This window comes from Myotis davidii, unplaced genomic scaffold (genome assembly GCF_000327345.1).
Source record: "Myotis davidii unplaced genomic scaffold, ASM32734v1 scaffold3578, whole genome shotgun sequence".
NCBI classification, from domain to species: Eukaryota; Metazoa; Chordata; class Mammalia; order Chiroptera; family Vespertilionidae; genus Myotis; species Myotis davidii.
Window position 1 is genome coordinate 737,620 of NW_006289094.1, and position 11,505 is coordinate 749,124.

An 11,505-nucleotide genomic window follows, 5' to 3' on the forward strand; every position below is an offset into this window, starting at 1 on the left:
CGAACCTTCAGAGTCGGGTAGAAGATGATGTGCCTGCCTCCTCGGCTTCTGCAAAGGACAGTGGGACCGAATGCCTCCCGCTTCTCCCGGCCCCGCCCCCTGGGGCCCAGGTCTGAGGTCACGTGGAAAGCCCCCAGGGCAGCGGTGGGCTTGGGGCCAGGGCTCACGCTGGACACTCACCTCTTGTACTCGAAGAAGTGCTCCGCGGCCTGGCTGTCCCACTCGATGCGGGGCCTGTGCTCTTTCAGGGTCTGGATGTACCTGGGGAGGCGGGGGGAGGTGGTGTGGGGCCAGGGGCAGGAGGCACGAACAAGGGCCTGGCCCTGCTCAGAATTCCACGAAGGCTTGGCATCCTGCCAGAGGCTCACGGGGGCCTCATGCCACATGGCGGGCAGCTCACTCGGGCTGTGGCCATGCCTATCACCCCACTCTGTGCAGCGAATCACTGTCAATCAACAACGTCCCTGACCACAGGCTGCCCTTAGCTTGGGATGGTCCTGTGGGGGGGCACAACGGCCTTTCGGGTGGAGGGAGGGGACATCCCTCCTGACCCCCCCACAGCCCTGCACTCAGTCCACGCCGACCTCATTCCGGTCACAGACGCGGACCCCAGGGAAGGCGCTGTGGCACCGCCCAAACCACAGCGCTCCCTCGAGGCAGACGTGACCCTGGCCTGACCTGAAGCCTCCAGCTGACCTGCCCCTGCCTGTCACAGGCCTGCCCTCTTCACCCACGTCCCCCTCAGCCGCCTCCTGCAGGACCAAAGTGGGCGCTGACCTCCACTTGCCCTCGAGGCCCGAGCCGCAGCCGCTTGTCAGCGCCGGCGCTCTGCACAGTTATTTGGCCCCTGGGGAGGCCCTGCAGGTGAGGCCGGGGTGCAGCAGGGGCGAGACAGCCAGCCACACCCTGGGCCCCGGCCCCCTCTCCACCGCCTGCTTCCCTCAGACCCCCTGAAGCTGGGCCCCTGGCCTCTGTCAGGGAGGGGAGGTCGGCAGGGACTGCCGCCCGGATGGGATACAGCCTTCCACCTCTGGCTGGGAGCAGCCGGTGTGCGTGTGCGAACAGGTGCACACCCTCCACGTGCACACACACACACACACACACACACACACAGATACCATCACATCAGAATGCCTTTTGGCAGCTCCTGGCCCCTCCTCAGAACAGTTGGAGCTGTGGCCACTGGGGACCGCGTGGAGCCCTCTGTCATCTGACCCACAAGCTGGGTTAGGGCTCCAACAACTCCACTGAGCGAGCTACTGCTGGGCCCCCGTCCGTGAGGAAATGATGACCCCTCCCCCCAGGTGGGTTGGAGATGAACTGTGCTCAGGTCCCTGTGTTAGGGTCTGAGCCCAGGACCTCAGACTGTGACTGGGGTGACTCAGGTTAAGTGAGGGCACTGGGGTCCTCATGAGAAGAGGGGATCAGGACACAGACATGCACAGGGAACACGCGGGGACACGGGGAGGAGACGGCGTCCACACGCCCAGGAGGGAGGCCTCGGGCTCCAGCCTCCAGGACGGGCAGTGAGTGGTGTGTGCCGTCTGCGGTGTCTGTGCAGTGGCCTGAGCTAGGACGGTGGTCTCTCAAGGCCAACACCCCTGCAGGCCAGGGATGTGGGGGGATAGAGCAGGAGGGCGGGGGGACCTTCCAAGGAGGAGGTTCCGTCCAGGAACGAGGGTTCTGACCACAGAGACCCCTGTGAAGGGCAACGGCTGCAGCAGCGCGCCCAGACCGTGGTCCCTGGACACGCTCTCCACTGAAAGGACCAGGACTCGAGAAGAGCAGTGGCTCACGTGGTTTCCAGGGAACAAATGGGCACCTGGCGCCCCACCCAGAGCACAGGCCAGACGAGGGCGGGAACAGGACCGAGAGCTGACCCACGCAGGTGCAGAGCTTACATGCGACAGGGAAGACGAGAAAAGACCCAGAACCAGCCACTGGGCCAACGGTGCCCGGAAAAGGCCGAGTGGGTCAAGAGCAGATGAGACAGGCAGGCGGCGGCCATGGAATGTGAAGACGGAAATAAAACCCCAGAGACAGAAGGAAAGAAGAGGCCCTGGGGACCCTGGGCCAGGGGGCAGGGCCAAGCCATGGACCTGACAACATGCACTCGAGGCCCAGAGAGAAAGGGAGGGGGAGGCAAATATTGGAAGAAACTGCCCAAATCTTTCTAAATCTGATAAAAAGAGCCACAGATCCAAAAATCCCAGGCAAACCATGTGCGGGAAGGAAGGTCCATGCAGGCCCCGCCTGGTCACCATGGCAGCTGCTGGGGAGCCGCACGCAGGGACAACCGCATGGGGGGGACAGCCGTAAGGGCGGGGGGCAGCCACACAGGGGAACTGCACGTGGGGAAAGCCTCACAGGGGGACAGCACAGCACCGCCACATGTGGCCCACTGGACACACAGCAGGAAGGTGACAAAGTGACAGCCCAGGAAAAAAGCTGACAACCTAGAATTCTATGCCCAGCAAAAATATCTTCCCAAAAAAGGAAGCAAATGAAGCTGAACAGAGTCCAACACCAGCAGAGCTGCACAGCATAAAGGAAAGGCCGTCCTCCAGGCAGCAGGAAGTAAGGGTGCATGTGACAAGGGCCTCTAGAGTGGAGCTTTGTGGGCCCATCCCCTCCCCGCCAGCACTCGCACCACTTGCATCGCGAAGGCTGTCCACCCGCCCGACAGAGGAGGAAACTCTAGAGGTGTCCCAGATCGGGTGGTGCAACATGGCCCCCAACTCCGAGGCTCAGAGAGGCTCTGTCTGCAGACCCTGCCAGGGCCTCCCCCTGCTCACCCATCGCCTCTGGGAACCTGCAGACCCACAGAGCAAGGGCCTCGGGGAGGGGCCGCACCAGAGGCTGCCCTGCTGACGGAGCCCCAGCTCACCGGGCCCCGATGACCGGCTCGCGGGAATCCCTGGCGGCCGAGTAGTCCATGCCGTAGAAGTTGAGCCCCAGGAGGATCTTGCTCCGCCACTTGGACTTGGGGTCCAGGACCTGGACACAGGCTCGCACCCAGGACAGCGGAGCATTGGGGCCAGGCCTGCCGGGCAAGGGGGGGAGGGGTTCAGCGTCAGGCAGCAGCCTCCCAAGCTGGGGCGAGGGTCCGTGCACAGTGGGAAGGAGCAGCAGCCAGCGAGCCTCCCCTGGTGCCTTCTGCTGGACACTCCTGTCTATCTGCTTTCCCTGGGCCAACCATGGGGGCAGGACACCGGGAGAGTATGCCCCTGGGGGTGGTCTAACACCATCTGTCACTGCCCCCAAAGTGAAAAAGCTGCCAGGCCAATCCTGCGCTTTGGAACAGGCCGGGCCCTCTGCGCCCTGGAATAGCTGGCAGCTGTGGTCCTGAGCTGGCCAGCGGGGAGCCAGGCCTGGCCTTCCCGAGTCAGCCCTGCTGGTGGGGAGCACGCGTGCACCCAGCAGGGCTCACAGGGCCCAGAATCCACTCACTGCTGCGGGGAGGGGTAGTCGTAGGTCATGAGGCTGAAGCCGTCCAGCACAGGGCCCAGCTGCTCCAACTCCTTGTTTGTAAACATGCCCAGCTGGTCGGTCCTGCACGAGACAAGCACGGCCCCCAGGCCCATCGCACACCTGCTGGCCCCCTGCCGGCCCCCGAGCTGAGGCAGAGCAGCTGGCGGTGGGGGTTTGCAGCCCATTGCCCTCTCCTTGCCACTCCAGGACCTCAGGTCACTCCTGGAAATAACTCAGCACTCGGCTACAGGGGACAGCCTGCAGCACGGTCAGGGCCACATGGCCCACGGGGTCGCCTCTGGGGCCTTGTTCCCCCACCAAGACCCGCAACCCTCTGCCCCTAAATGGTGACAGGCGAAGGCCGGCCCACCTCTAGGAGGCCCACATCTGCTCCCCACATTCCCAGCCATTCCCACCGGTTCTCAACTGCCCCACCCTGCTGGTCCACTCAGCATGAACCCACCTATCCCACAAGGGTCAGAGGGGACCACTGGCCTGCAGGCTCCTCAGCCTCCCAGCCTGGACCCTTGCCTTCCGCCTCAACACCACCCTCCATGCCTGTCCCACACCCACATGTGGCCTGTGCCCGCTGTCCTGAGCCACCGCACTCTGGTGCAGGCTGTCCTCCGCCCCAGGTGAGTGGGATGGGCTTCTGTGCAGAGGAAGACCCATCAGGGTCTTCTGACCATGGCGTGACTGCCTGCCAGAAGCCATGGGGAACCCAGGTGTGGCTAGCGGGGATGGGGGAGGGGAACAGCCCACATCAAGGTGGACATCTGCCCACCAGGCTGAGTGGGCAGTGGTGGCAGGGCCAGCGCGTGGGGGCTGGGCTCAGCAGGTCCGTGTCCGAGGAGAGCTCCCTGAGGCTGAGCGGGAGGACATGCCGGGGCCAGGCCGGGAGGGCGCCGGCTCCGATCAGGCCAGTGCACTGCGCTGCGCACTCGCATGCCCATGAGAGCGTGAAGCGGAGCACAACCTCCACGCCCACCAGAGCAGTGGCGGGCTGTGACCTTGGGAGCAGAGCGCAAGGTCAGCGCTGCTGGGAGGCCCAGACGCAGCACAGCAGACAGGCGCCCGCCCTGCCCTGCACAGGCCCCTCCCAGAGCACAGGCTGTGCAGCGAGAGCCGCTGTGGAGGTGCCGGGAGCAGCGCCGCGGAGGAGGGTAAGCGACAAGGAGACGGCTCCCAGGGCCCCGCAGTCAGCCCGCCCTGAACGCAAACCTGTCAGCACACAGCTGGCTGCTGGGAGGCACCAGGGGACGTGCCTGAAGCCCCAGGCCCAGTGGCCCCGTCCCGCCCTCCAGCACCCCAAGCCCCCATGCCCACAGAGCTTCCTCCTGCGGTGGCTGCGGGGGAGGGGCCGGTCACCCCAGCTCACACATCTACTTCCTGCCTAGGTGCCAGGAGCTGGGCTTGAAGGTTCCAGGGCAGAAGGGGTCCCAGCTGTCGGCCCTCCAGGGGTGTCCACCTCTGCCCCTTAGCACAGCCACTGCGAGTCTGCTTTCTGCCCCGGCCGAAAGCTGTGAGGCTCCGTGCCAGTGGACGGCCTGGGCCGGGGAGGGGGCTGCAGGCAGGGCTCCGGCTCCAGCCACAGCACTAGTGGGTGAGCTGCCCCAAATCACCCAGAAACCAGGAGACCCACGGAATGGGCGCTGTGTGTCTGCAACCAAGCCCTCTCGGGTGCTCGAGTCTGCCAGCCCCGTCACGTGTGTCCCGCACACATGAATGCACATGTGTGGGGGAGGAGGGGCACGGGCTCCGGCTGGCTCGCTCCTGGGGGAGCACCACCAGCCCCGCTCTGGGACGGGTGCCGGCTGTGGACACAGGTCTGAAATCCAGCGTGCTGCAGCCCACTGACCAGAGGGGGACCCTGGAAGTGTGGGCACCATGGGGCATAAGGGCCGAGTGCGGGCGGGCAGGCAGCCAGGCACACTCTCCCCAGAGAACAGTGCCTGCTTTTAGGGGCACCTGTCCCAGATGGCCGAGAGTCTGCAGGCTCCCTGTGAGCCTTGCTGGGTCGTTTCTGTGAGTCTATCGACCTGCGAACGTCCTCAGTGGACATCGCCGGCCGAAGTGCATCTAACCTGGTCCCCTTCGGGCCTCTGTGGCCCTCCCCACCACTGCCCTGCCCCTTTACCGGGTCTGCCCTGGCCCTGACCTGCGCCTTGGGCAGGGCAGACATGACAGCCATAGCGCCGGGACCCCTCCACCTCCCCGTCCACCAGGAAGGAGCCCCAACTGCCGCCTGAGCTCCCCGGGGCCAGGGCCTCGCCTGAGGGCGAGCGAAAGTGTGTCTGAAAGACTCCATCCCTCAGACTGAGGGACTTTCAACACGTCTTCCCGGGTGTGGGTTCAGGGACGCGGCCTGGGACCAGCCCGCCGACTCGGGCCAGCCCGTTTCCATCTCCCAGCCTGAGCGAGTGTGGCACTCACCCAGGGGTGACAGCCGGAGGGATGACCAGGATGATCAGCAGCCGGGCCTGGTGCAGTGCCTCGGCTATGTGGGTGAGCAGGTGGATGAGGCCCCTGGGAAGAAACGCGAGGTCAGCCCAAGAGACCGGACCGAGCCCGGGGTCGGGCAGGCGCCCCTTACGGCACTTCCTGCCCTGGAAGATGCCCCAGCCCTCGGGCACCGGCTTGGGGTCCACACGCTGCCCGTGGCACCCCTCCTGTGTGCCCCAGGACCTCCCATGCGATCCGAGTGCACGTGGAGTGCGAGGCCCGACTGGGTGGCAGCATGCTCTCCCAGCTCCGTCCACCCTCGGCCCAGCACAGGCGGACGGACAGGGAGCCTTCAGAAGCACCGGCTGGTGCAGGGGCCTGAGCGTGGGGAGCAGGGACCCCTGCCGCTGCGCCACCCCCCAGGGCAGAGGGCCCCTGGCGCCGGCTCCTGGCACGACTGTCTTGGAGCCCGGCGGGGGGTTCCCATTCCCCTTGCACCTGACAGTGTGTCTCCCACCTGCCCTGGAAGACAGGTCCTTGTGGGGACTCTGCTTCCACGTGGGCCGAGGCCGCCTGCAGCTTTACAACAGAAGGGGGACACCCGGATTCGCCAAGGTTGCGGGTTTGATCCCCGTCAGGGCACATAAAGGAAGCAACCGAGGCAGCTGGTCGATGTTTCTCTCTCATCAATGTTTTTAACTCTCTATCTCTCTCCTTTCCTCTCTGTAAAAACTCAATAAAATATATTAAAAAAAACAAAAAAAAAGGAAGCAACCGAGGAATGCATCAGTAAGTGGAACAACAAACTAATATTTCTCTAAAAGAAATAAATTAAAAGAAAAGAGTAAGTAAACAAAAGGGCTGAAGGCGTCCACTGCCCTGTGTGGGCCTGTGGCTGCACCCGCCTCTGGAGCCGTGGCCACAATGCCCGGCAGGAGAGCTTGGTCCCTGCCCTCGGCGGGGTGGCCCCCTGTCCCTGACAGGCCAGGGTGGTGGCTGCTGCCTGTGACTCTCCACCACTTCGCCCGCTGGTCTCTCTGGCCCAGGGGAGTGTGGCCTGGGCGGCTGTTCTTTCCCGGAGCCCCATGGCCGTCAATGGGAGGGCCTGGCTGTGCTCGCCAGCCTCTCGGGCCCTGGGCAGGCTCCTCGTGCTCAGCAGCACCCCCTGCTGGTGTGCGAGCCTGACTGTGGGACTGCCTGGGCGCCCTGCGGGGAGGCTCCTGCTCCCCCCCGCCCCCCGCCCGCCACCTGCAGGGCAGGCCAGCAGAGCCGCGCCTGTGGGACCAAGGCCTCCACCCAAGTGGACTCCCTGTCCCTCCTCCGGCCTCCACGGGACCCCTGGGGCTCTGCCTCCACCACTTACACGTGCTTCTGGCTCAGCAGCTGGCTCCACACCTCCACCACGAAGCCATCGAAATGCTGGGTCTGAAAGGACCCGGGACGGTGAGGATGGCCCGTGAGCAGGAGGAAAGCATGGGAGGCAGCCCCCGCGCCCACCACAAAGGTCACAGCCTGAGGCTCAAGCCACAGGCACCGAAGTGGGGGTCCCCACAGACCACAGGCAGAGCGGCGAGGGCTCTCCTATGTGCTGTCCACTCATGTCCCTCCCCATCCAACCCAAGCCCTGGGGCCTGAGGGCAGCTGTGCGTCGCCCGAGGCAGGGCCCCGCCTGGGGAGCGCCAGGCCTCACCTTGGCGACCAGGAGCAGGGTCCTGCTGAGCTCCTCGATCTCGTCCTCGCTGTCCCACACGCTCTGGAAGTCCTTGTGCGTCCAGTCCTCAAACAGGAGCCGAGGCACTGGGGGCACAGGCCCGCACAGGCAGCGTGACCCTCCTGTGCTCGGCCCCACCCAGAGTGACCATGGGCACCCAGCGTGGTCATCCCAGCAGCTCATGGCCTGGTGAGGGCGGGCCCGGGGGTAGAAGGGTGGAGATGCCAACCCGTGTGCCCATGCTCGCTGGTTCCGGCTGCCCAGACCCCACACTCTGCTCTTCGCTCCTGGCTCCCGCCGGACCATATCCCACCAGACCTGACCCTGCCCACGGCTCCCCACACCGCCAACCACATGTCTCCTCCAGCGCCTCCTCCTGGCTCCCGCTCCCAGCCTGCCCCAAACTCGCCAGACCCCACGGATCCCACTGCACTTTGGGACACGCCCTCGCTAGCCAGCTGCGTTCTCCGGGACGGGGTGGGCTTGGCCCCAGACTCTCGCTCGTGAGTGAAGAAACTGGTGAAGGAGGGCTGGCCGTGCTGGGCTGAGGCCGGGGGGCACAGGACCGCAGGACCCCGGCTGGACCAGGGCCACGAAAGCTGGCCGGCCACGTTTCTGAGCGGTTGGGGGAGTGACCAATGCGCTGGATCTCCCTGGGGCCCACTCATCCACTCACAGGAGGTCACCCCAACCAGACCTCCATCCCGTGGCCTGTGGTCTGAGGGCTGCTGCCCTGACCACCTCCACGCCCTGCACTCACCTATACGGAGGCCCTTGGCCTGCTTCCGGACCGCACGCATCCACCCTATGGGGCAGGGAGAGGATAGTCACTTTGGGGACACAGCCCCACACCTACCCCCACGGAGGAAAACGCTGCACGACGGGAGAACAGCAGGGAGCTGATGGAGGGGTCTGGGGGCCGCCTCCCCGCAGAGCAGCCTGGGCTGGCAGCGCAGACACCGGACTGTTGCTTGGAGCTGAGGGGGTCCGGCAGTCACACTCTGACGCTGCCCTCCTGGCATCAGGGAGCTGCTCTGGGTCTCGAGGCTCTACAACTGGCTGACGTGTGTCCTCTCTGGACCGGAAGGGGGACAGCCATGTAAGCTCAGGCTCAGGCCCACAAACGCGCTCCTCACCGGACCCGCCTCGAGTTCTGTGATGGCCCCGTGGTGAGTGAGTCAGACAGGGCGCCCGGGAGAGAGCACATCTGCAGCGATGGCAGCTCCGCGGGGAGGGCCTCCCCTGCCATCTCCGGTCAGCGGCACGGGGCGACCAGCGCAGCCCTGGCTGAGCCAGAGGCCACGGACACTGACGCTTCTCTTCTTCTCTTTGCTCCAGACTCAGCTTTCAGAGAAGCTGAACAGCACCCCCAGACGCCCCTCCTGGACATCATGCACCACCCGCCAAGAGGACGGGGGTGCAGGCCGACCCCGGGCAGTCACCACACGCATGCTCTCACACACGGACACACGCATGCTCTCACACACAGGCTCACACTCACACCCCCACTGGGCCGGGAGACGAACAGGTGAGAACCTTGATCCACGTCGTGGAGGCCCGTGACCTCGAACAACTCGCGGCCATGCCTCTTCAGCTGCAGCCACACGGGCGAGATTAGCGTGAACTTGGCCCCAAAGACCTTGGTGACGTCGTAGCCATGGCTGTTCCACTGGCAGAGGACAGAGGCCGGTGAGTCCCTGCAGCTGGCCAGGCAGACGAGCCCCCCGAGGACCCTGCGCCGTTCCCGCTGCACCCCACGGCAGCCGGGCCTGGGGAGGTGAGCATGCAGACCCCAGTGCCGCCGTGCCCTGGGGACAGCCCCGTCCGCCGGGGCCAGCTCACCGGAGTGACGTAGCCCAGGACGTCCCCAGCGAAGTGCCTCTCCCGGGCCTTGGCCGAGCAGTAGCTGCGATGCTCCAGAACCACGTCCTCGGCTCTGGGGTCCGTCACCACCAGCCCCCGGTCCTGGACAGGCTTCTCTGCAAACTGAGTCTGGAGCAAAGGGAATGGGGAAGCGTCAGCCCGCAGGCAGAGGCGGGACCGGCAGAGCGGCCTCTCGGTGCAGCCAGGGGCTGTGCTGGTCGCCCCATGCCGCTGACTGGGAGGGGCAGGGGAGGCCCGCCCCGCGGAGCGGACAGTGCCTGCAGACACGCTCTGCCTCCCTGAGTGGACTTCACAGATGATCCAGGGCGAGCGCTGGTGCTGAAAGCAGCGGAAAGCGGGTGGGCCCGAAATTTGGACATCGTCACAGGAGACAGGGCCAGGGCAGGGAGCTGCTCCCTGCGGCCGCCCTGTCAGCACACCGCCACGCCCCCAGCCTCCCGCTCCCAGGCCACGTGGACACGGGGCCCCGTGGGGAGAGAGCAGGTGCAAAGGGGCAGCCCTGCAGCCAGGCTCCCACCACCTTACCTTCTCCTGCAGGGTCTTGGAGGCGGCCTTTTTGGCATCTGACTTTGACAGGGTGGTGTGAGCAGAGCCGCAGGCCAGAGCGAGCCAGAGCACGCGGAGGAGTGCCTTCATGGTGGGCAGTCGCAGGGGGTGCAAGCTCGGAGTCCAGGGGGCTGCAGAGAGAGCAGAGTGCCTGGGACCTCACAGCGGGGCCTGGATCCTCAGGGCACTGGGCTGGGCATTGTTGGCCCCAGGACACAGCTCTGCCCTGGACCAGCCCCAAGTGCCTGAGTCCAGCTTCCAGCACCGCTGGGCCCATTTCCCTCACAGCCAGCCAGAGCGGCTTCCTTGCCTCCTTGCCTCGGGGCCCTGCTGACCACTGCCGGCCACTAGGAGATGCTGGCTCCCCCTCCCCATCGAACCCAAAGAAGCCCGGCCAGCATGGCTCAGTGGTTGAGCACTGACCTATGAATCAGGAGGTCATGGTTCAATTCCTGGTCAGGGCACATGCCCGGGTTTCGGGCTCGATCTCCAGTGTGGAGTGTGCAGGAGGCAGCCAGTCAATGATTCTCTTTCATCATTAAGGTTTCTATCCCTCCCTTTCTCTCTCTCAAAAAAAAAATTATTAAAAACAAAACAAAGAGGTCCGGCCAGAGGGCTTCACGGCGACTAACAGAGCCACGGAACCTGGAGAAGAAGCGGGCGCCTGTTCACGTCACCTCGGAGTAGGGAGGCTGTTCCAGCTCTGTGAGCGCCGCGACGCTAGAGGTCATAGAAAAAACACTAGTAGAGCTTACCGTGTGAGAACACAAAACTTCCATTTAGAAGACAAAATAACGGGTGTCCCAAAACTCACACAAGAAGTAATTTTGATAGAAAACACAGGTTTATAATTAAAAATTGTAAATTTTTTATTGATTCATAAAGTATACAGTATAGCGTTATGCATGGAATAGCATATTGGGTAAATGGCCTCCACGGCTTTGCTGGCAAATACGCACTCTTTTGTTGAAATTTTCCATGACCGTTTTGCATAAATGTGGCTGAATTTCATTGATATAGTGTTCAATTTCCTCCTTCAAGGCGTGGGTGGTCGTGGGCTTGTTGGCATAAACCTAGACTTCAAAAACCCCAAAGAAAAATGTCCAATGGCATTAAATCGCATGATCTGGGCAGCATCACTCGTGGATTTTCTGAACCCCAAATGTGACAATTTTGTCGATTGACCAAGCCATCGAGATGAAAATGAGCCTCATCGCCGAAGATGGTTTTTTCATTATTTGTAAAATATTGCTCAACAATGAAAACGCGTTGTTCTTTCGTGTAGCGCTCCATTTTTAATAACCCTGAACTGTCAGCTGTCAACACTTTCCGGCACAAATGGCGCAAAATTCAAATCTTGCGTGAATTTTGGGACACTCTTTACACATGCATCTACAGTAATAAAAGTACAATATGCAAATCGACCGAAAGAATGAACAGCAGAACGACTG

At 63.5% G+C, this 11,505-nt stretch overlaps 1 protein-coding gene across 1 annotated transcript in view; it reads right to left on the bottom strand.

The window, feature by feature from the left end:
• Positions 1 to 10,358, bottom strand: part of CHID1 (chitinase domain containing 1) — a 30,869-nt gene extending 20,511 nt beyond the window's left edge. The window contains exons 1-11 of the mRNA XM_006761383.2: positions 10,034 to 10,358; positions 9,467 to 9,616; positions 9,161 to 9,293; positions 8,385 to 8,429; positions 7,604 to 7,710; positions 7,277 to 7,338; positions 5,905 to 5,997; positions 3,451 to 3,552; positions 2,888 to 3,043; positions 181 to 261; positions 6 to 48 (exon numbers count right to left, since the gene is read on the bottom strand). Coding sequence (XP_006761446.1) covers positions 6 to 48; positions 181 to 261; positions 2,888 to 3,043; positions 3,451 to 3,552; positions 5,905 to 5,997; positions 7,277 to 7,338; positions 7,604 to 7,710; positions 8,385 to 8,429; positions 9,161 to 9,293; positions 9,467 to 9,616; positions 10,034 to 10,144 — 1,083 coding nt within the window. The 5' untranslated portion in view covers positions 10,145 to 10,358. The remainder of the gene's footprint in view (positions 1 to 5; positions 49 to 180; positions 262 to 2,887; positions 3,044 to 3,450; positions 3,553 to 5,904; positions 5,998 to 7,276; positions 7,339 to 7,603; positions 7,711 to 8,384; positions 8,430 to 9,160; positions 9,294 to 9,466; positions 9,617 to 10,033) is intronic.
• Between the last annotated feature and the right edge of the window lie 1,147 nt (positions 10,359 to 11,505).